The sequence below is a fragment of the Ostrinia furnacalis genome, unplaced genomic scaffold (genome assembly GCF_004193835.3).
Source record: "Ostrinia furnacalis isolate ACB-3 unplaced genomic scaffold, ASM419383v2 OfSCF3279, whole genome shotgun sequence".
Lineage (NCBI taxonomy): Eukaryota > Metazoa > Arthropoda > Insecta > Lepidoptera > Crambidae > Ostrinia > Ostrinia furnacalis.
Window position 1 is genome coordinate 175,900 of NW_021133518.1, and position 25,695 is coordinate 201,594.

Below are 25,695 nucleotides of genomic sequence, written 5' to 3' on the forward strand. Positions count from 1 at the left end.
TCTGACAATGTCCTTTTTTATGGATAACATGTTAGGCAATAGTAATCGCACCTGGTGTTAAGTAAGATGCAGTCTAGGATGGTACATAGGCACTTACAGGGCAGATACCTGTAAGTGCCTATTCACTATCGCCTTAAAACCTATACCTACTTGAGATTTTTTGTTTTTGAGCACTGTTTCTTACGCCCGTATTCACAAACGACGCTTGCTTACCTAAGTGAAGCAAGAATCGAATGCACATCGTTGAATAGAGCTCTGTGATTGGTTCATGTTTTACCCTGTGCGGCCACGCGCACTATGAGACCTCATAGTAATGTTTGTGAATACGGGCGTTAGTACGGGTCCTCGGCACTGATATTGATATTGGTCAATTTGAGACACTTGAGTTACAAGGAATAGGTTCCTAACTTTAACCATGAAGTAGGTTTACTACGACTTTCGAATATTCGCCAAAGTATTCGAATATCAGTGAGAGAGCCTCGTATTTAATTAAATGTTTCCCATCGATTTGAACCTCCTTTGGCTAAGTTTTGACTTCAGCTGAAATACTTGAAGTACGAGTATCCTACTTCAGATATAACTACCTGCCGGAATTCCATAAATTTACGGTTTCTGTAAATAAAAAAATATACAAAACTAAGTAGGTATGTGAAGCCTTTGCGCAAATGACCAAACAATCAAGCTAATCTAAAATAACATTTTCTTTAAAGCCATTTATTATCTTTGTACAGATTCGCGTATCTACGCAAAAAAAAAACGTTCTTGCTCACCTTTTACAAAAACTTTGCACCAGTTCTGAACTCTAACAAGGCTGTCAGTTGAGAATAGGTTAGCAACTGACTTTTAGGTTTTATCGCGTCTCAGAAACAGAAAGTATCTAGAAAAGTTGTATCTTTGCTTGTGTAACTAGTTTGCAATTATCAATAGGAGATAGGTGCAATAGAAAAGTGGGATGGTTTGCTTCAAGTAAATTGAGTACCTACTTTGATTATTTATCATCATATTTTTGAACGGCTGCTTGGACTCTTGGTTGTAATTCAAGCCCTTCTTAGGGTCTTTTTAACTACGAGGAATCTCTTGGCCTGCATCTCAAGTGATGGAAAATGATTTAATGTTACACATCACTAAAGCTGAGACACCTAACTTTGACCGTAACTATAACGATAACCGGTATTTTTTGTATGGAATTTGACAGATTTTTGACGTTATCAAAGTTAAAATAAGATGGTGCATCCAGCATAATTAGTGTCTCACTATAGCAACCTATAGAAAGGCGGCCAACATCTAACTTTTACTCTATGTGCCTTACGTTATTACGTTAAACTTGACCTATCCACATAAAATACAGTCGACATTCAAACGTTTTTGACAAAATCGCATGTACTACAACTATATAAACTGCAGTTCGTAGCTTGGTGTGCCTGTACAACTGCAAGTCAATTCAATATTCCCTCTACTAAACAATGTGTGTGCAATTTCGAAGACACAAAGGCCGAAGGCCAGAACTGATTACAGTGGTGGTAATTTGCCCGTGACAACTCCTTTATTCATCTCTCACGCTCGCACTGCTGGCCTTTATGCATAACGTGGGACATCACTACAAATTGGTATGCTGATTGCCTAAGTTGCTAATTCGTGAATGTTGGCGTTTTAGGCCAAAAGTCTGTTCTGTCGATTGGTTGATATGGAATTTGTACATTACAAAGCCAGTTATAAAAAAAGAGATCAACAATTTTAGTCTTAAGTACCAAGTACCTATTATAATATACAATTTTCGTGATGTTTTAGGAAAATGAAATTTGACGAAAATGTAAAATTAATACGATCAAAGTTATTTGTTTTAATGTGGATAACGTCATGACTACAGAATAAACTTCATAATAATTTTAAACCATTGAATGTTTAATAATATGTAAAGCACGGTAAAATGTATTTATTCAGAATATCATCAATGTAGTAGAGATTAATTTCCTGCCCTATAAATCTGAGATTAATTTATACAATGTATCTGACGTACTCATCTTTAATCTTCGATGTGTAAGCGTGATAGTGCATAGTCCCTCTTGAGGTACTCAAAATTGCATAGAAGCGATTTTCATACTACAAAGAAGGGTTTCTTTTGAATCAACTCTTATGAAAATGGTTTTATAATGAGATGGTGTTACGTGACATGTTAGTTACAAGAATCCTTTTACCTACTAGTTTTTGGTTTTGATTCTTGAATTAAATCAAACTTTTGATATCACAATAACAAGTTTTTGTACCCTAAATAAGGATACTGATTTAATTTCGTAATTGGCTCTCCATTTGTGCATTTCAGTAAACGGAATTTAATTAGTGTTATTTAGGTATCCTCCTTTGGTCACGATAGTAAACACTAGAGTTCACTAGACTACGCCAAGCTCTACCTTATTATGCAAATTGCTTATACACAAACTGTGTATTTTAATAGCCTCTGAAAATAAGGTCCCATTTCCATTAACTCACCGCGATATTTCTTGCAAAAAGATTTTTATTGGAAATTTATTCAAAATAATAAATTCCTAGATGAGGGGTCCGGCTGGTTATCTGCATACATCAAAAGAATATATTTGGACGGCCATTCCGCCCGAGAATCATGAGGCGATCTTTCATATTGCCCACCTACCATCCGTCAATAACTTCCAAGGATGCTCACTGTTTTATGAATATAAATAAACCTATTTTGAGAGTAAAGAAGCGTGGACAGAAAATACTAATGCTTTGTGGTAATAAGGTCACTTCAGGTAATTTTGGTGATGTAAGATGACGTCATTCGTCGTCGTCTTTTATTTATGAATGTTTTATAGTAATGTTTATATGTTAAATAGCTCTACAAATGAATGTTGATATTAATATATTTTACAACAACTTTTGGTCACAACTTTTACAGGGATAGGTGTTAGAATATACTTCCGAATAATTATGAACTTCTAGACAGTGCCTAGCTATTTGTACCTAACTATCAATAAATTGGTTTCGAACTTGAGCTGACTTACCTTTTTGTCAAGCAATGGACTGCAGTCTGAAGAATTAACTGTTCCTTAAACAGCACTCCCTTCTGCTTACGATTTGACTAAGTCCAAAAAACATTGTAATGTTTTAAGAAAACTTAAAATAATACTTACCTACATCCGAAGAACCTCCTACCTTGACTTAGGTGATCATAATAGCACCCGATGAAAGCCTATCAGGTCCTGTCTCTAGTTTCAGGTGTTTACTCAGTGAACGGATGACAGAGTTTGAGTGGCGAAAAGCTATTGGTCTAATGACCCTGAATCTCCTATAACGGTCTATGGTCTACTGACTCCTAAATAACTCCTTAAGACCATGTTTAGCTTCGACCTAAAAACTATTCTAATCTTCAGCGACTCCTAAACTTCCTCTGGAGTAGAGATGAGACGTATTTACTAGAACAGATCCACACACTAGGTATTTTACAGTACTAAGTGGCACCTATTCCAATTTTTAAAATACTTGATCCACCTAGTATTTTTTAAATTACACGATTTCCGACCCTACCACCAAAGTAATAGAGGTTATTATTGCATAATCCGTAGTCGTCCACCTAGTATTTTTTANGGTTACACTATACGGGAAATTGACCTAGAAGAAGCCCAAGCACGCACGTCGAAGTATGGGCGACGCACGGCGAAATTAACTGAAGTGCGTGTTTACACATAAAAATAAAATAAATCCTTGGACATTTTTTACACTGCGCCTCTAGTCCCAAACTAAGCAAAGATTGTACTACGTATGGGTACTAGACGACGGGATAAACATACTTAAATACTTTTTTTTTTATTTTTTTTTTGTTTTTTTTTTTTTTTTTTGTAAATACATACATATTATACATAGAAAACACCCAGACCCGTCACATAAATTAAAATTCATCATTTCAATTTCTGCCCGGCCGGGAATCGAACCCGGGACCTCTCGGCATAGTAGTCCGTTCTGAACCACTACACCAAACGGCCGACAAAATAACATGTCTCGAATAATAACCCGCATAGTGTAACTTGGCCATTAATTTGATGCTGCAAACATACCTCGGTCTAGCAGCTTGAGTATAGTAGCGGTCGAGTTCCTGGAGCATACGGAGGGCGTCGGCCATGTCGTGGGGACCCTCCTCCCTGGCCTCAGCCAAGCAGATCACGGCCAGGACCACGGCGATGGCGACGGCGATTCTCTTGCTCATCATCTTGGATGCTGTGAAACAAATCATAGATAAGACGATTAATTTTGTACAGTCAACATTATTAGCGTTAGTGAACAATTTAATCCGTACGTCCTTAGCTATTGTAGGTACATTGTTTTTTTTTGTATTCTTAAACCTTAGAATAAACATTTTTGTTTGAAAGATTGGGGCAAAACCGACAATATCCCAATAATGTCAGTGTATGCCTGGCCGAATCGAGCTCCAAGAAACGTGAGTTCGAACCCCGTTGCTGCTTGTGGTAAACCCACGCGAAACACAAGCATATTTAGCTTACCACGAGGGGTTAGCGGGACTATCAAAATCAAAATCAAAAATATTAATTCAATTTAGGCCACAAGTGGCACTTATATAGTATAAAGAAATAATATAGTAAATAATAAAAAATAAAAGGTAGCCCTCATGGGGCACTTTACATGTCTCCTTATCTTTTGGGCCCTACCAGCGCTTCGAGACAAACATATGGCAAGTGCTGAGATGAAACGCCGGAACCAACTCAGAACAAATCAGGTAGCCAAAATCGCACTTATTATTAAAATTTATAGGGAAGACTGAGGCAAAACGGGAAATGTTGTAGTATACGTGACTCGTACACCTAACAGTGCTACCTACGCTTCATTAGAAAGACCTCAAGTCGGCTCACGTCAGCTGGACACAAACTTGAGGCTGCGTGTCTTGGCTACATCATGAAACATTTTGTTTGTTTAGTTTTATTAAAATTAGTAAGAAATTTTGAAGCGCCACGAGGTGAATAAACGAGTTTTCAAACTATAATCGTAGCTGTGTGTGTTTTATTTTAAAAGAATGTGTGTTGGAGCAAAACAATTAAATACTGGTGAAAAATGTTAGTCATGTACTAAAAAAACTCGAGGTTTATACAAAGGTTAATTTAAAAAGTCAAATCAAAACCTGCATTTCGTTTTGATTTCCATTTCCTTATCTCTTATCTTTTCTTTGAAAGCTTTCTTCTACATTGAATAAATAAACAACTTTGATTTTTGTCAGCAGTTAGTTCACATCATGGCGCTATTTTCGTGTTAATTATACGATACGCAAAGTTTAAATAGCTTAGTTATGAAAATTTCTTAGCGATAAGTAGATTTTCTGCCTTAGGCAGTTCGAGTTTTGCAAGTTGTTTCACACTCGAAAAACATAACCCTCCTTCTGGCGCAGTCAGGTAAAAATAGCTTAGTTGTTTAACCTTTTAATAACGACCTACAAAACTATAATAATATTGTTACGTCACTATTCTGTCACACATAACTTGTTCAAATAAACTCATAATCAATTTTCCAGGACAATGGGCAAGTGGTAGAGTCCCGTCCTGCCCGATTTGCATCACAATATTCACATGTCGGTTTGGATGAGCAAAATTTGCCACGCTATGACGTTTTGTAGGTTGTAATTGTCTCCATGTGTAGTCGACAGAAAATCAAGCTATACTATTTTGTTGTAAAAATCACTTATAACAGCTAAATAAGTGGCTGCAGTGTATAGGTAGACAGACGTCTAGTCAACTCATGATGACATGTTAATTTATTACTTTTTTAATGACTGTTAAGTCTATTTTAGGGCACTAACAAAGTTCAAAGTTCGTAAAATATTGAGCTATAGTTTTCTATTCAACCCAAATAAGAAAGTATTAAGTGACTTCCGTCTATCTATAAAAATAGAATTTAGTTCAGCACCATCAATTTTGATAGATATTTTCTATTACTGTCAACTGCAGTCGGGTGAGGCCGGAACAGTCCTACAATATATTATTCAAATATGAGAAAAACCTATTATATTTTCAGTTGTCACTTCACACTACAAAGATATAAACTCAGACCCTCTGGGAGGCTTTAGACGGACATGCCCTTATATTGTGTGACCTCTGACTTCCCACATTTCCGAACCACATGGGAAATAGTTTCATCAGCTTATCTAAGGAAATAATACAACAATTTCCTCGTACGCTTATATCATTTTACGTTAAAAGGATTTCACGGTATCTATATTATTTATGGCATAAAGAAAAAAAAACTAGATTTTTTTTTCAGTTATTAGGTAAGTAGTAACACACACGAATGATTCTAAAAGGAGTACTCTGTAACCTGCAATTGAAACATTTCTATACTTAGTTAGGTACCTACTTTCAATCATTTCAAAATAGAATAAAATGATTTTTTTTTTCTACTTTTTACACTCACATTTTAAATAATATTATATACAAATTCTGACTGTGCTAAATAATCCCAACTATATTATATAATAATATTATAAATGCGAAAGTAACTCTGTCTGTCTGTCTGTCTGTCTGTCTGTCTGTTACGCTTTCCCGCTTAAACCTCGCAACCGATTTTGATGAAATTTAGCATAGAGATAGTTTGAGTCCCGGGAAAGAACATAGGATAGTTTTTATCCCGGTTTTTGAAACAGGGACGCGCGCGATAAAGTTTTTCTGTGACAGACAAAATTCCACGCGGGCGAAGCCGCGGGCGGAAAGCTAGTAATATATAAATCCTTGTTATTCGTCATTAAAACACTTTTTGTGAATACAAAACCATAAGTCCTATTCTGTGAAATCATTATTTTAATTAGACCTGTATTATGATCCAGACACAAATAGAATTTAATAATAATAATGAATATTCGTATTACTCATTAATACGTGATTTCAAATTGATATTACCCTTCTGCTTATCCTATTACACAGTACAAACGTGGGCAGGCATAGTAAGTACTGAGCAACATGTGTATTATATTTAAGACAAAGCATACGTGTCGTGAATGGGCCACTAAACTAAGCCTTAACGTAATGCTATTATAGTTCAGGTATATTAGGACGTTACTACCTGCCTGTAACTACATAACAAGTAGTGTAAGCCCCTTATAAGATGTAGACGCATCCTTGCTATAAGGAAATACGATAAAAACTAACGGACACGTGTCTTGTGGCTATGAAACTTTGTTACGAGTAAATTAGCATGAAATTGTCAAATAAGGGTTATACCAAAAAATATCCAAGACTTTATAAATGGATAGAACAATGATATTTTGGCCATTTCTAAGTGGTTGTGGCAAGGATAATATAATTTTGCAGCTTAAAAAGCTTAATACTAGTTATTATGACTCCTTCACAAAACTAAAGACTCATATTATTTTCCTCTTCTTCTCACTTAAATGCTAATTCTTGTCTATTATTTATGTTTACCAATAGTCGTAGATATTAGTAGAAGTGGAAATTTTGAGTTCACTGTTCATTATTATCATCATCATCATCAATTCAGCCACAGGACGTCCACTGCTGAACATAGGCCTCCCCCAATGACTTTCACATCCCGCGGTTGGTAGCGCTCATACCAGCTACCTTTATCAGATCGTCAGGTTAACTGTTCAGTGTCCTTAATTTGGCTCGCACTGTATGCGAAAGCTTAAAAAGAAGTAAAAGTAGTGAGAACAAAATTTCGTTGTTTGCCCAAAGCTTCGGCGATCGACTCCACACAATGTCCCGCTGTTTGAGTTGTGGATCGCCCAGTTTGTCCCCGGGATTGTGGGGAAACTTCTTTAATTCCCCATTTATTAGTTGTGCAAGTAGTAAGTCATACAGTTGATGGATAACCGTCAATTTAACTTTTTGAAAGAAGTATTTTGGTGTTTGAACAAAATATAAAGTTAATTGGCGCCGGTATCACAAAGTGAACTATCCTCATACTTACCCTAAGCGCACTCACTAAGGTGTGAGGTGGATTCCCGTTTGGGGATTCCGTTTTTTTCATTATTTTGCCTACGCGTATATCTTTTCTATCAAAAATATCATCGTTATCTTTTAAATCATCAACATAGATAATATTGTCTTATAAATCTAACTGCAAATTATGTACCTATAAGATAAAGTGGCCTAAAGGTGTGACATACAATAAACTTTTGTTGGATTTTTTCCTCAACTCGTGTTGAAAGTTTGTGCTTCTTACCAAATTTCATGATTTTAGATCCCACCACATAAGTTTTCGAATCCCCAGCGAGTGTCAAAAGTTTTGTTCATAGATCGATTTGTTTGTCACAGGAAAAGGTTAAGATAAAATATATTATTATGAAGTAGCACGTCTAAAGTATTTTTTCACCTTATTGAATGGTTTAGCGCCAAGAGGTGATTAGATTTTTTCTTCTTACTTAAAATTTTCCATAAAAGCAATTTAAAGTATCACAATCAAAGTCGTATCAACAAACAATTTGAAGATTTTTCAAAAGCACCCATTACCTTGTTTCTTTTTCTTATTAACAAGACAAAAGCAGGTTTTTTAATTGAATAGACGACGTTTTGTGTTGCAGATTTCCATTTTTCTTATTACATTACTTAAAAAGAGACTAGCCTTTTGCCGCTGTTCCGTCCACAAATTTGACAATATTCGTTTTCAAAGCAAAAATATAATATGTATAATTAAATGAGTTGGTATAATCATGACTAGTTAAAAATTTTAACGTGTGGAAAAAAAATGATTCTACAAAGTAGTTGTTCCCACGGAGGCAACCCGTTTTTTGCAGGATCGCGTACATAGTAGTACACGTGTCGTGTTTTAGTACTAACTTTCACACTAACATCCCGTTTGTAGTGTCCCGCAAAAAACCGATCCGTTTGAATTTGTAATTCAATTTCAAACACACATACCTCTGTCTACATGTCCAGTCCAGTTTTGCCGGACCCTTGTATAAGTTTGAGTGTCAAGTGAAAAGCAAATCCACCAAGAACAATGGGTAAGTAAAACATAGTTTATATTTGGGATAATAGATGGCGCTGTGCTCCTTTAGGTCGCGCTAACATTTGTTTTTTTCTTTCATGTACAACCCTACGATAGCGAGGTGTGCATGGGAAAATGAAAGCTATTTTACAGGCAATAGCATCGTTTATTGAGATTCAAGCTAAGCTATTGTTGAACCTAGCTAAACCTAGCTGAACCTGGGTGGGCATACATTTCCAGGGAGTATATAAAGCCAGGAAAAAAACAAATGTTAGCGCGAGCTAAAGGAGCACAGCGCCATCTATTATCCCAAATATAAACTATGTTTTACTTACCCATTGTTCTTGGTAGATTTGCTTTTCACTTGACACTCAAACTTATACATGTTTACTTACTGGATCCCAAAAAACGGGATAGCCGTGAACTGTTTCGAAATAAGAACTCATGGAACCATTTAACGACTTTTGACGCAACCATAGACAAACAAAGACTATCCATTTCCTACGCCATAAGAAAAACAAACACGGACCTCGTCAAAGTAAAATACAATGTTTTCCCCCGGAACGCACATGACTCCAAGATTATTCTAGATAGAAACTTTTATAATAATGTAATCCTAAGCCAGGCTAACATTATAAATTACATTTTCACGCCTACCGTACTTTGAAAATTTGAGACAGGTTAAAAAGAAATGGACACCTTATATTTTCATCAAGGAAACTGTATTTCTCTGAAACTTCATATCACACAAATTAGTATCATCTTCAAAAACATTAACATTTCTTTTTATTATAATGCCTTTAAATATTTTTTCTCCAGCATTATTTTATTGGTATTAGATAGAAAACTTCACTTGCTATTAAAATTCTATAAAAATAAAACTTTACACATCTACTCGAAAAAAATCTTTTCGTTGCAACCTACGCTTTTCAATTATTTGTAATTCTATGGAAAAAAAATTAGTCTGAAAATAAATAAGCGTATTTCATAGAAATAAATATGAGGAAAATGTGAAAAGTTTTTAGGAATATCTTTTTTCCGTTAACGCGATTATCAGCTCAATTTACTTTTTGATAATATGAGGCGATAACTTTATGTATCGATAGGTCTGGTTTATCATTTAATTAAATAATTAATTTTGCTGTTGAGTATTAACAAAAGATTGATATAGATAGGACTGATTTTATTATAATTTTCTACTGTACATGTTCACCATAAGTAGGTACATAAAATATTTAAAAAAATACTAATTTAAAAATCTACTTTACAAAGAAAATCTCAAGGCATATTTTTCTAAAACCTAATTCCTAAATAACTTGAGCACATCATACAATATTTCCCTAGAGCACCTAAGTAAGTAAGTAGTTCGGACATAGGTACATTTGGCTGTATATTATATTGCAAGTATCAGTAAATTTTAACCGCTACTCTATATGCTACTTCTTCAAATTACAAATTACAAAAAATATTTCGATTATTAAAGTGAATGCAATGTACTAGGTGCTAAATATTGTGTCACTAGGTACCTAATTGTTGTTTGTACCTATTCGTAGTATTTAAATAATATTTTATTTGTAATAAAACTGTCATTACACTTACCTCTACGACTATTGCAGTGTATCCATGCTGTACGATGTCATTAAATAACGAAAAGAAGAGAAGACCGAAAATACATCAATGTATTATGTATAATACAATATACATAATATTTGGTTACGCATAAATTGGCAACATAGAAGCGCACTCAAATCATAAGAGTAGAGCGAAAAACCTGTCCCACTGCTGTCCAAAACAAACATGATGTTTTGTTACAAATTATACTTGTGTGCGTTTTAAGTCTGTTAATGAGTTTCACTTTTTTTTAAGAAGACTCATGTAGGTACTGCAAGGTATGAAAAAGGCTGAAAAAGACATAAATTCTTCGTGTGGGTGTTTACAACTGAAATCACAAGTTAGGGCTGATTAGGCTCGATATACGATCTATGAAATGCTCTCCACAGAAACGGCCGAAAGTAGGTGACGATTAAGTAATTAAAACATGGGTATACTAATTTGTCCTGAAAACTGAAAAATCTTTATCTTTGTGACTGCAAAGTAATAATTTAATATTTGTATACCTGTTTAAAAATAAACATCAATTTAAAACTGACCCAGCATTCAAATTTTCACGGAAGCACACCGATTGAAATCAAAAACAAGTCCGAAAGAGATCACAGTTGTGGAATTGATTAATTTCACCGTGAAAAAATACAAACGAATGACAAAAATAATATCGCTCGGGGTGTATTTGTTGGTATAAATCAGGGATGTTATGAATATGAAGTTTCGGTTATGGATACGGTTACGGATATTAGAATAATAGTATACCGGTTTCGGTTCGAAATTATAATTTCGGTTACAAATATTAGAATTTAAAAAATGTAAAATTCAAATAGTAAGATGCTGTGCGACCCATATAGCCATTTTATGTAGGTACTATCGTATGGCGGCACCTATGATAATGGTAAAACTGGCGGGGATATCAGATTTTCCCACGGAATGCCAGACAAGTACTCCGCCTTTATCCGAAACTGTCTGTAACTTTTGAATCGGTTTCGGTTACGGTTACGGATATTTTTTATTTCGGATATCCGATAGTTTCGGTTACGGTTACGGATATCCATAACATCCCTGGTATTAATTCCCGTTGTTGTGATTCACTCTGGTCCGAGATGGTATTAAAATTGGGAACATTGTTAAATGTGAACGCTAGGTCGAATTCCAATGAACAGATTTCACGTTTCAGTGCAAACAGGTAAATTTGATTTAGATGTAGGCCATTTACGTGCCTGTAAAGTAGAGCATGAATGTTCGAATAATGAATACAAACCTGTAACATCTTAATCTATACCTACTTATAATAAATCTGTAGAGAGGTCAATTCTCTACATGAAATATATTTTCAAAATAACTATCAGGGGGTGATAAGTGATCGATACTGATGCCAAAAATGCAATCAGAAAATTTTTTGTCTGTCTGTCTGTCTGTCCGTCTGTATGTTCCTTATAGAAACAAAAAGTACTCGACGGATTTTAACAAAACTTGGTACAATTATTCTTCGTACTCCTGGGCAGGTTATAGTATACTTAGGAATTCCCACGGGAAGGCGAATTAGCGGGAAAATTATTTTATATGAAAAATCTAAACCGCTTAATTTAGACGCTTGAAATTTGGCATGCAGGTATCTTAGTAAACTTAAAGCTTAGTTACAACAGGATATTGCAAAATTCCCACGGGAACGGGAGTTAGCCGGAAAAAACATTTGTATGAAAAAATCTAAACCGCGTAAGATAGATGAAGGGGGTAAAACGGGATCCACGCGTACGGAGTCGCGGGCGGCCGCTAGTACACAATAATATTAGTGCAAAAAATTACTAAGGACATCCGTAGCTTTACTACGAGCATTTACTACGGACTACGAGATTCGTAGCTTCTCGTAGTATGTAGTCTGGACGCGTCTTCTACGGTAGTATAACATTATTTTCTCAATTTAAGAAGTTATTTTTTAGGGTAAATCGCACTCCTCCTGGAATAAGATGCAAGTTGACTTGAGCGATTTTTTTATTGCACTAAAAATCAAGAAGAAGGATTATCTAGCAGGTAATACCACATAATAATAATAAGTACTACGTACAGAAGTTTTACTTCGCGAAGGTATTTAAAAAAATGTATGCTCAATGTCATTAACAATATGGTGTAATTTAGCCTGTCTCAAGAGTCAAGCACCATTTTATTGACAAACGTCAGTGATCGGCACTGCGCCGAAGCTATAGGGCTGACTTCGGTAAAATGATGTGACGTGAGGTGCCAAACTGCGGAAAATGGCGGAGGAAATACATGATTTAGCATGAATTATCATGAATAATATTAACTACTTATTTACCTCTCAGTGTCTTGAGGCAACTTAAAAAAGTACATTCTGTGTTTTTATTATTATTTAGGCAGTTAAATAATACTGCACAGTATTTAGTACACCATTTTCTTTATTTTCTTCCATCATACACAAGAATACGCGTGCGTGAGTCAATGTTCGCTCGTATGTGAGGCCTTGTCGAATAGTATCCTGTAGGTGGGCCATCGTGCGTGTTTTGTTTTCGATGTAAACTCGCGGAGATGAACAGGCCTGGTAATACCTACATATTGACAATTTTTTTTATAAAGTACTAGCGGCCGCCCGCGACTTCGTACGCGTGGATCCCGTTTTACCCCCTTCATCTATCTTACGCGGTTTAGATTTTTTCATACAANTCGGTTATGGATACGGTTACGGATATTAGAATAATAGTATACCGGTTTCGGTTCGAAATTATAATTTCGGTTACAAATATTAGAATTTAAAAAATGTAAAATTCAAATAGCAAGATGCTGTGCGACCCATATAGCCATTTTATGTACTATCGTATGGCGGCACCTATGATAATGGTAAAACTGGCGGGGATATCAGATTTTCCCACGGAATGCCAGACAAGTACTCCGCCTTTATCCGAAACTGTCTGTAACTTTTGAATCGGTTTCGGTTACGGTTACGGATATTTTTTATTTCGGATATCCGATAGTTTCGGTTACGGTTACGGATATCCATAACATCCCTGGTATTAATTCCCGTTGTTGTGATTCACTCTGGTCCGAGATGGTATTAAAATTGGGAACATTGTTAAATGTGAACGCTAGGTCGAATTCCAATGAACAGATTTCACGTTTCAGTGCAAACAGGTAAATTTGATTTAGATGTAGGCCATTTACGTGCCTGTAAAGTAGAGCATGAATGTTCGAATAATGAATACAAACTAGTAACATCTTAATCTATACTTATAATAAATCTGTAGAGAGGTCAATTCTCTACATGAAATATATTTTCAAAATAACTATCAGGGGGTGATTAGTGATCGATACTGATGCCAAAAATGCAATCAGTAAAATTTTTGTCTGTCTGTCTGTCTGTCCGTCTGTATGTTCCTTATAGAAACAAAAACTACTCGACGGATTTTAACGAAAATTGGTACAATTATTCTTCATACTCCTGGGCAGGTTATAGTATAGGTACTTAGGAATTCCCACGGGATCGGGAATTAGCGGGAAAATCCTTTTGTATAAAAAATCTAAACCGCTTAAGTTGAAGAAGCATATCTTTCTTCGCTACGACGTCTGTTAGCTTCGCGCGAGAGTCGTTTGACGTGGCTGATAGGGAACTTTGCGAAATCGTGGGCTTGGTGGGAAGTTGCGGCACTTTTCGCAGCTTCGTCTGCTGCTTCGTTCCCTTCGAGACCCGAATGTGCCTTAACCCATACAAATTTCACGTTCCCAGAGTGGTTTCTCAAGTGGTCGTGTGTTTTTGTTGCGAGACTATTGGTAGTATTACTATTCTCTAACTCCTAGAAAATTGCGAGAAACTATCCTACTCTCTCAAAACTTAATAAAAGTAACCTAATAATAACAACATCCAATTAAAAAAAAAAAACATTGATTCTGGTAGCAAAATACCAGTTAAAAAAAAAACCGCTTAAGTTAGACGCTTGAAATTTGGCATGCAGGTACCTTAGTAAACTTAAAGCTTAGTTACAACAGGATATTGCAAAATTCCCACGGGAACGGGAGTTAGCGGGAAAAAACATTTGTATGAAAAAATCTAAACCGCGTAAGATAGATGAAGGGGGTAAAACGGGATCCTATTAGTGCAAAAATGTACTGAGGAAATCCGTAGCTTTACTACGAGCATTTACTACGGACTACGAGATTCGTAGCTTCTCGTAGTATGTAGTCTGGACGCGTCTTCTACGGCAGTTACATTATTTTCTCAATTTAAGAAGTAATTTTGTAGGGTAATCTACACTAATATTATAAAGAGGAAAACTTTGTTTGTTTGTTTGTTTGTTTGTTTAGTTGTAATGGATAGGCTCAAAAACTACTGGACCGATTTTAAAAATTCTTTCACCATTCGAAAGCTACGTAACTCACGAGTAACATAGGCTAAATTTTATTTTGGAAAAAAATAGGGTCCCGTTAAATATTTGGGATTTTCATAAGACGTGGAAAAGCGCCATCTATCGTCATTGGTTAAAATCTTCTTACGCCTGACAAAAATTTTTGAGGTACGTAAATATTCATGAAGGCAAAGCTGTCAAACGCCATCTATCGACATCATTAGTAAATTAGTAACTAAATGTTACATGTACTATGAATAGCGCTGTTCGTAAATAATATTGAAAATTTAATAAATAAAGATATTTTATGTAATTGAACCATTTACTGTATGTACCTATTTGAATCATTCACTGTGTTTAAACGAGCAAATCAAAGTGTTAATTAGTGACTTTTTACAAACTTCCTTGCAAATTCTTACTATGTGCCGCCATCTACCGAGATGAATATTAGGGTACGGATCAGCGGCGGACAAACGGGATGGGCGCGTGGGCGATTGTAGTTAAATAGGATAAGAATTACTTCGTTTTTATTTTCTGAGGGGAACAATCCTGTCATACATGATTTTTGCGAAACTTTAACCGTTTACGCAGCGTCAGCTCTCAAAAGGAAAAAATTCACTGATTTGAAATATTTTTGATTGGTGCTCCGCTCCTATTGGTCTTAGCGTGATGATAAATAGCCTAAAGCCTTCAGGAACTAACGGGCTATCCAACACAAAAAGAATTTTTCAAATCGGTCCAGTAGTTCCTGAGATTAGCGCGTTCAACCAAACAAACAAACAAACAAACAAACAAACAAACAAACTCTTCAGCTTTATAATATTAGTATAGATAGATATAGATTAATGTAACAACTTCGTAGCAAAACAGTTGAGCTTTTAAATATTAAAATCTCAAGTTCTGGGTTTAGTCCGACGTTGAATACGTAGCAAAGAAATACTTTCGATCTATATTTTAAATGAATGTATAAGGTTTTTTTTTCGTGATTTTCTAAATATGAAACGTTTTATTCGTTGCTTCAAAGTATCTGCCGTATTATCCTTACACCCTAACTTAAATAGAAACGTAACTTTGTTAAATTACTTTAACACAATGTAATTTTCTTTTTGAGATATTCTTTTTTTAAGTATATTACAAAATATGGAAAATAATTTAGGTTGTGTTTGTTTTACCCGGTGTCAATCATTTTCTATGTAGCAACTTTCATGTATTTGTGTAACTGGAGTTGATGTTAACATTTTTTCAAGTCACAGAACCCTAAAAAATAACTCTTTTATTGAATCCTGACCCAAATACTTTTGACCTTTCTGTAGAATTAGTTTTTCATTGTCATTTGTTTTAAATAAACATTTGTATTTAGGCAAAACGTTGATGGTTTTAACTGTTCGACTTTTTAGAAGATTGGTACCAAAGTATCAATTCCTAATTTTGCATTTTTCTAAACAGACCTTTTTTGTAAACGTAGCCTCATCTCTCGAAAGGTTGATAAAATCGATGAATTCTCGATTGTTTATTCGATTATTAATTACTCGATGATTGCTCAAATACAATAACAATATTCGAGTAAATAATCTCTAAGTGAGTATTGAAGTACGATTCCGGGTAATAACAATGATTGTTTTCGTAATTTTGAAACGTTTTGTATCGAATATTTGTGGAACATTATATCTGAAGTGACTTTAAAAAGGAAAACCATAGATAGAAGATATTTATAGTTCGCTTTAATTAGAGATAAATTCTATGAACAACACCATTGTTTGGGACTTTTAAGAAGTTAATGTCATAAATAACGACTATAACGAGGATACCTACGGTCTATTTTAATATTAAGAATCTTCAGAGTTGTAATCAAGAGCCAAGAGCGTGTCGTGCACTCGTGCCACGGGCAGTGTAGCGTTCCGTAGTTGTCCGTCGTTACCACAATATATTTCAGAAGTAAGCAATTACTTCATCTAGAGTCCCTTTTAATATTTTCGTAGTTTTCCTTTAAAGTTCATAAAAAACACTAGTATCATGAATTTTTCCAGATTTTTCAAGCCAACAGTTAATTTTTAGAGGGGGGGACGCCGTACTCGGACAAAAATTGGCACTTGAAACTTAACATTTTGCAAGCGGATCCCTAAATCAAAAAATGGTCTTAGAAACCCCTAAGCCATTTTAAAAAAGCTATCCAACGTTAACCCACATGATGGCGATGGGATAGAAAATGAAAAAAAAATCATCCCCACTTTACATGTAGGGAACTACCCTAAAAAATTTTTTTTTCAAAATTGTTTTCTACCGTTTTGTCGGCGTGATTAATATACATACTCTACAAAATTACAGCTCCCTATTGCCAACAGTTTCCAAGCAAAACCTCGGACAGACATACAGACATATCGAAACTATAAGGGACTACGGAACCCTAAAAACGATTCAAGTTTAAATCTCATTGAAGTAATGAATCCTGGCTTTTTTCTTCTTTCCTTTTCGTCATGAGCCCACTTATGGCTTTTCCTATACCCTCCACCTACCCTGACGGCTAATAAGTATTTTCGAAAAAACGTTTTACATAAAATGAAAAATAAAGACCAAGAAAGTTTCGTTTAAATTCAAGCCCGTAGGAAGAATACTGTCATGAATAAGATAAATACTTAAGTAAGTATATTCGTATTAAGAAAGCTCTAAGCTTTCACGGCTTATTTTACTTTGATGTAGCGTTAAGTCTATTTTCTTTTTATGATCATTTATCCATTTATCCAGCTCTTTGATACCAAAAATAAAAATAAAATTACGTAGAATCCTGCATAAGAAAGTAGTAAAATATTTATTTTTATTTCTTAGCTACTATTAAGTNTAAGTGCTAAGCTACTTACGAATAATTATGTATTAAGGATATTTTATTTCGTTTACTTTAGATAGCTACCTAGTTAATTCAAACTTAATACACTAAATAAAAATCAACAGTAAACGTGCGATATAAAGGTACATTCTTATTACTTGTTGTAAGATTATGAGATATCTACTAGCAATAAATTAATGTTATTTCCCTAAGATGTACCTACCTCATCGCAACCTCCTTTTTTATGTTGATAATTATTGAGAAAAATCACTTGTTTTTTCAGGAAACATTCGTTTCTAGTATAGGTATACTCATACGTAAGATAGTCATATGTAAGATATAAATCAAATAATATACCTTATTGCCCTCACTTACGAGATTCGAGAAGGTAACAATATGTGAATATCACATCAACAAAATAATATGACAAGAAAGCATATTGCAAGTCCAACATTGACCCCGTATTGAAAACATTATGAAAATTTCAACAGCTCTTCAGAAAGGTCTCTAGAGAATGCCGATCAGCAGAACAAAAGTCGGAATGAAATATTTTAATTCCCGCATTGAAAAGGTCGACCAATTGCATATTGCAGTAAAAAGGTACCCAATTAATTTTAATCAGGTTTTACGGGTGCATTCAGTATGAATTTTAAAAAGTTTTCATGAAAAAAACAAATTGCATTAAGTGCGTCCCTACGGAATACTCGATGATCTTTGTTTCTTAAAAAAATTGTACGAATATAATATGGAACGACCAAAAGTTTTCAATGACATCAATGTATTGTTTCAAGTGTTTTTGCTTATAAATATGCTATTAAGTATATTGTTTTAAACTTTCATGGTCACTAACATAATTATTATTACCTACTGACGGGATTGCTACCATGTACTTACCTTAATTAAAATAATGCTAAGTATATGGATGGACATCATGAACAAATAATATACTTAGTAAAAATGTCGACTTTATAATAAAACGGAATTAAATGTACGGCGGTTGATTGAATGATAGTATTAGATTACAAAATAAGTGATTATTAGATAACTTATAGGTAAGAAGTAGTTCGAGCAGAAAATAGAATCTATACTAATATTATAAAGCTGAAGAGTTTGTTTGTTTGTTTGGTTGAACGCGCTAATTTAGTATAAAGAGCGAGAAAACAGAACTATTTTTAAATACAGTACATTATTTTCGTGATAATTTATTGCGATTATAAAATTTTAATTTTATAGAACCAAAAACCTTGCATAAAACATAAAGGTAAACTAAACTTTATGAGATTAAATAACAAGTCTCTACAGTTCATGTCATTATGGGATAGAAAGTACTTACTTTAATAAGAGATTAACAATCGTTTAACAGAGATATGATTTTATTTGTTGTCTCAACATTTAACAGTATTCTGTTAGATAAAATACAGTAACTAAATACAGTTAGGTACATGAGGTTCATTAGCAATGAACATTTATTGAGTCCATGTTTTGAGCTAGTAATAGTTTATTGGCTCTTGTTATTAGCGAATATCTATAACAGACTAACTTTTGATAGATAGATAGATATATGGTTTATTTACAAAACAAATTGACACACAAAAAGTAAGATTAATAAACACAGGAGTAGCAGGAAAGATATAGTACATTACAAGGAGTAAAAAAGAATATCCTGCGCTAAGGTATAAGTGTGCCGCAGCGATGCAGAAAAGCAGAGAGCTTAGTGTAGACACTGCTCTAAAAATGAGCAGAACACTGATTTTCAGCTCTTGCTTGAAAAAAAGAAGGAAGACGCACGAGAAAGGTAGAGAATAAGGTGGCTTTTGCCCGCTGCTTCACCCGCGTGAAATTTAGTTTGTCACATATCGTCATAAATTATAGCCTATGTGTTATTTTGGGTTATAAAGAATAATACTGTAAAGTTTCATCAAAATCCGTTAAGTAGTTTTTGCTTGAAAGAGTAACAAACATCCAGACATCCAGATAACCAAACTTCCGCATTTATAATATTAGTAAGATAAATAAACTTGTAAGTAACAATAATACTTGTAAGTAAATTATTTATTTTTTATTTTGGAATGTAACATTAACAGACTCTACGGACTTATTCAGAAAGACAATAATTTGCTATAAAAGTATGTATAATAAGCTCCATTCTGAACTTAATAAAAACTTAAACTTAACTCTCTCTCTCTCATTTGTATTTTTGTAAAGTTATAAAATATTTTAGAGCTTGAATTAACATTTTAAAAGATACTAATTATTTATAATATTATTTTAATAAAAAAAAGTCTAAGCTCTATTGTAAGGACGGGAGCGAAGGCGAGAAAAAGCTTTGTCGTAAAAAGGTATTTTAACATTAAAACTGATATTATGAAGATCATTTTAAAATAAAAGCAACATTTATTCTCAGTAGTTATAAGAGCTTTTTTAAAACTCTGTTACACGTCCCTCCATAACTTTTGAGCATAAAACCTGCCTCGATTTATGAGGAATAGTGCCATGTAAGAAAGTCAGTCACTATTTTAGCGTATTTTCCAATATTTCTAAGCATTTTCAAGTAGTAATTAAAATTCCTATTTTAATTTTTAATTTGAAGTCAACTTTAGTTTTTGTGACAATGTCTTATTTTCCCTTTCAAGTAATATTAATTTGTTTTATTTCTAGATTATATTTAATAAGGTGATTTAAAACAGTCTCTAAGCTATGAAACAAAATTTAAAATCAGAACTCTCACTTACCGGATAGATGTGCGGAACGCGCGGCGAACTTTTCAAACTTGGTAGGTCGAGTTGCACGGATGAGCAACAAGTTGAATGGAGTTCGAGCACGGAGGTTCCAGCATTTATAGGGCCAGGGCGGGCTGTAGGCGGGGCCACGCACGCGTGGGCGCCAGTACCCAGCACCGACCTCCTTGATGACGCTGGAGTAGCTGGCCAGTTACCCTTATCGAATACTATTTTTAAACTTGTATTTTTTTAGAAAAGATTTTCTTTGTTTCGGAAGAAAAAAAAATGGAAGTTCGATCTTCTGGAGCTGAAGTAGCTGGCCAGTTACACTTATCGAATACTATTTTTAAACATGTAGTTTTTTTTAGAAAACTTAGTCCTTAGTTTCGGAAAAAAAAAATTGGAAGTTCGATCTTCTGGAGCTGAAGTAGCTGGCCAGTTACCCTTATCGAATACTATTTTTAAATTTGTATTTTTTTAGAAAAAAATTTCCTTTGTTTCTGAAAAAAAATTGACTTTCGATCTTCTGGAGCTGAAGTAGCTGGCCAGTTACACTTATCGAATACTATTTTTAAACATGTAGTTTTTTTAGAAAACTTAGTCCTTAGTTTCGGAAGAAAAAAAATTGACGTTCGCTCTTCTGGAGCTGAAGTAGCTGGCCAGTAACACTTATCGAATATTATGAATGTTGATAACCGTGCTGAAAACATAATTTGTTTTTATTCTCAAAAGTAATATCAATCTCACAAGTAAGGCGTTTAACCTTCTTGTCTGATCATCTGAAACGATAGTAGGTGGCCAGTAAGATTTCTAAAAGGTACTACATATTTGTAATTACCTTCGCATTTGGTTTAATAACAAGTTACGTTTGTTTCTAAAATAAAAAAGCAACACTACGGCGAGTGATTTTCTGATGCTAAAGTAGCCTGTAACAGTCATTTTAATACTGAACTAATAAAAAAACTTTAATTCTATAACATAACTGCGAAAGAGAATTGTATTACCTACTGCTTTATATTTAAATAACAAAAATATTAATTCGCTTATAACAGTTGATATTAACTGTGGTCATTTCACAATTATGTCTTTCTGTTAACTTATTTTACTGTCCTTTTGTCACAATACATTTTTTTATCATTTCTTGCACATCGTTCTTCACCTAAAAAAGTTGAATCACATCGGATCCTAAATACAGCTTATCTATTTAACCTGCTCAAGTACCTACTTCATCATAACATTGCTTATTTTAGACTAGTCTTTTTTCAGTTAAATAATTATTTGAATTAATTCATAATACCTACGATAACGAATATAAATTAACATAAAAGAGGAATACATTATCTACCTGGCCAGGCAATCAGATTTTTTCAAAGTCAAATAGTTTTTTCGTACCACCGTTGCAAAGTTAGCCAAAGTGCAAAAAGTGTAGAGTATTGGGTATTTTACCTTATAATAATATCTGTGCTTGTTAAATGAAAGGCGGAATAGTCGGAATAAGTATTACATACTTTTTTCAGCATGATTTTCGTTCTGTTACAGAAAGACTTTATCGTGCGCGTGTTCTCCTTTGAAAAAGCAAAATAAAAACTTTCTGTTTTTCCTGGGTCTGAAAGTATCTCACAATCTCTATACTAAATTTCATTCAATAGTTTTTGCATGAAAAAGTAACAAACATCCATCTATCCTCAAGATCTTTCACATTTATAATACAACTAGCTATCCACCCGCGCATTTATAATATTAGTAGCATACAATAACTTTTTCCAAGCGTTACAGGATTTTCATTATAGGGTTGACATTGGCAATTTAAACTCGTTGTAGTGCATTTGGCTAGCACAAGTTAAAAGCCCTTATCTCCATAAATAAGTCTTAATGAAAATCATAGTAGCAATTACCATTTACTAACTAAGTTCCTTCGAATACTTACATTTCAGAAAGCTGACCAAAAACAATGAAACGAAGTTTCTTATTGTCACTGATGAAATCACTCATTAAATCACTTTAATACAAGAATCAGCAACAGAAACTTGTTAAGTTCTTCTAATTTGGGCCTAGTGAGAAAATCAGAAGGGAGATATGGAATTCTTCATTCATCAATAAGTAAAAGTTTCTAGAGAAGTCTGTTCTGTCCTTAGCTCAGGTATCTTGTTAAATTAATCCCCTTTTGATTCTTTAATCTCTTCTTAAAATCGTTGCAACTAACTGATAATAGATAAGTTTTGGTAAAGTAACTCATTTTCATTGTAGAGTACAGGATATTTATGTAACTAATATTAAGATGCCAGTGTTCAGCTTGTGATTTGCTATTGTTTGTACTTAGGATCGGTTCATATTGACCCACACAAAGATGGTAGAGCAATCACATTGTCAAACACTCGCCAGTTAACTGGCTAAAATCAATAAGATTTTCCTATGTTTAATACGATTCCACTGACCAGTAAAGTTAGAATAGAAGTCTTAGGGTACATAGAGGCATTTAACGAGGCATGCATCGATGGTACATAAGTAGCATTAATTTAATGCTTTTTAACTCCTTCATCATTCAAAGGAGAAATTTAATACTGTTGCTACTTTCAAACATGTCAATCATCATCATCATTTCAGCTATAGGACGTCCACTGCTGAACATTGGCCTCCCCCAATGCTTTCCATGTTGATCAATTGGTAGCGGCCTGCGTCCAGCGCTTCCCTGCTACCTTTATGAACTTTTCAATACTTACCGGCAAAACAAGTAGAAGTCAAAATTGTCTTGCATTTTCTGCAATTTTGCATAAACAAACCTAGTAAATATGGCTCAGAAAGACAATATTCATTAGGATAATCATCCCATATTATCACTGTTCCTATAACTATTAAGTATGTTAGGTACGACCTTACCGTCAAAATCAATTTGTTAATGAAATAAAAAAGAATTGCAGCCAAAATGACACGTGAAACGTTCAATTGTTTTTATTAGAAACAAACTCGAGGTGCAAACCAATAAGGGCTAACTGCTATCGAATCCTCTTAGCCTGATTGAAGGTAGATACTAGGTACTTACTTTTTATTAGTTGCCACTGCTCTTCATCTACTTTGTTTAACCTTTTTGCTTACTCCAACAGAAATGTTAGTCTAATGATTATTGAATACTGTTACAATCCATCCAGATTAATGACCGACGAGGTTAGCGATGAGAATTAGTTTCTGAAAGCAATCGTTCCATTCTAAGAGAAAACATATAAAGTTATGGAAAAGACGAGTCACTTCGTAATTTTCAAATATTTTAAATACTTATCCCAAAAAATATTTTGTTTTTCTAAAATAACGATATTTTTTTTATTAGGTGCAACATGAAGCGCCTTTCAGGCCTATAAAGGTGTTGCGCTGCTTCTTATCAGCACTAGCCCATTTATTGTACTAAAGCAGTGGTAGGGTTAAGGTAATACAGAGACGTGTAAAATGCCTCATTGCAAAAATAAATTAGTTTTATGAGTTTTTTCTTTCTTATATTTTTATCATGGAGCTTGTCGTGTAAGTATGTAATATCCGTGCTGAAACCATAGAGGAATGCTGAAACTGTGGGTCTAGACAAAGTGCAAATTATAATCGCAAACCAGTCGAAAAGTGGTCGAAATGTCCCTTTTTTGTATGGAGTTTTGACGGATTCGATTTTCGATAAAGTGCGTTTTGTCTAAGGGGGCTGATAATATAATGTCTGACAAAAAAGTTTCGTTTTAGTTTTGTTTTACCAACAGCATACTCTACTATTTGATAGGGAAGGAAAACCTGTTATTTGCCATGATTTTGGATATGTTTCAGCGATAATGTAATATCAGAAAAACTGTAGGTTTTTTAAGAAAATATATAAATAAGGCCCAATTGAACTGTCAATTTATCTATTGAATTGAGGAAACCAATCTTTGATTGCTGCTGAAATTTGATTTCAGCTGTGTAGTTCCGCTACTTCCGGTAAAGTGAATGGGTCGTGTCTTTGTGTGTCTCCATCAGAGTTGAATAGGACCACTCCCACATGTGGATGTCGTAAAAGGAGACTAAGGGACATGTGGACATCCGGTTGTCAATTTGCCTAACCTGAGGGCTTAGTGTGAGTTACATCAAACGTCGTCAATAGCAAGCGCGTTAAAAAAATATAAGATTTCAGTTCTTGGAAGTTTCCGCTAGGGGCGCTGTACAATCCGTCATACATTAAATGTAATTTTTTACGTAAGTAGTCGACAGCGAATGCGTTATACGTAAACTCACACTACGCCCCCTGTATGGGGAAAATAGAGTCAGAGGGTCATGTTCCTGTTTGATGATGATGAATTGCAGCGTCTAGAAACATAAGTACGATTTATAATTATGCTTAAACAATACCTTATATGGCTACATGAAAATCGTCAAAAAACTGTCATACTTACCTACTGGTACCAAATGTAATGTGTGTAGTTAAGTAGTTGTAACTTTTCTGATAAAGATTATTGCAATTTTAAAGACAACTTTTGACTGAAAGTCAGACCTGGTCAGACCCTGCCAGTTACACCATTGAGGAAAACCTTATTATTNCTTCCCCGATTTTTGTTAAGATTGAAGCAAGGATCACTCAATCCACATGCACATTAAATGAAGGGCGGAATAGAATAAGTATAACATACTTTTTTCCGCGTGATTTTCGTTCTGTTACAGAAAGACTTTATCGTGCGCGTGTTCTCCTTTGAAAAAGCAAATTAAAAACTATCTTGTTTTTCCCAGGAAAATAAGAAAGAAATTTGAGATACTTTGAGACCCAGGTCTCTAAGTATTAAATAAACTAAAATAAATTAACATTTGACTAAATTTCATTCAATAGTTTTTGCATGAAAAAGTAACAAACATCCATCTATCCACACGATCTTTCACATTTATAATACAACTAGCTTTTGCCCGCGGCTTCACCCGCGTGAACTTTATTTTGTCACAGATCGTCATAAATTATAGCCAAAATCCGTTCTAGTTTTTGCGTGAAAGAGTAACAAACATCTATCCAGACATCTAGACATCCAAACTTTCGCATTTATAATATTAGTAGGATTAGTAGAATACAATAACTTTTTCCGGGCGTTACAGGATTTTCATTATAGGGTTGACATTGGCAATTTAAACTCGTTATAGTGCATTTGGCTAGCACAAGTAAAATGCTTTTATCTCCATAAGTCTTAATGTGAATCATGGTAGCAATTAACTTTTATTAACAAAGTTCCTTCGAATACTTACTTACGAG

At 34.3% G+C, this 25,695-nt stretch overlaps 1 protein-coding gene across 2 annotated transcripts in view; it reads right to left on the reverse strand.

Annotated features, from left to right (window-relative positions):
* The window catches only part of NPF1 (neuropeptide F 1), a 39,177-nt gene extending 18,636 nt beyond the window's left edge, over positions 1–20,541 (reverse strand). For both annotated transcript variants that reach the window (XM_028311350.1, XM_028311349.1), the window contains exons 1-2: positions 20,469–20,541; positions 4,068–4,227 (exon numbers count right to left, since the gene is read on the reverse strand). In XM_028311350.1, the coding sequence (XP_028167151.1) occupies positions 4,068–4,219 (152 nt within the window). In that variant the 5' untranslated portion in view covers positions 4,220–4,227; positions 20,469–20,541. The remainder of the gene's footprint in view (positions 1–4,067; positions 4,228–20,468) is intronic.
* Between the last annotated feature and the right edge of the window lie 5,154 nt (positions 20,542–25,695).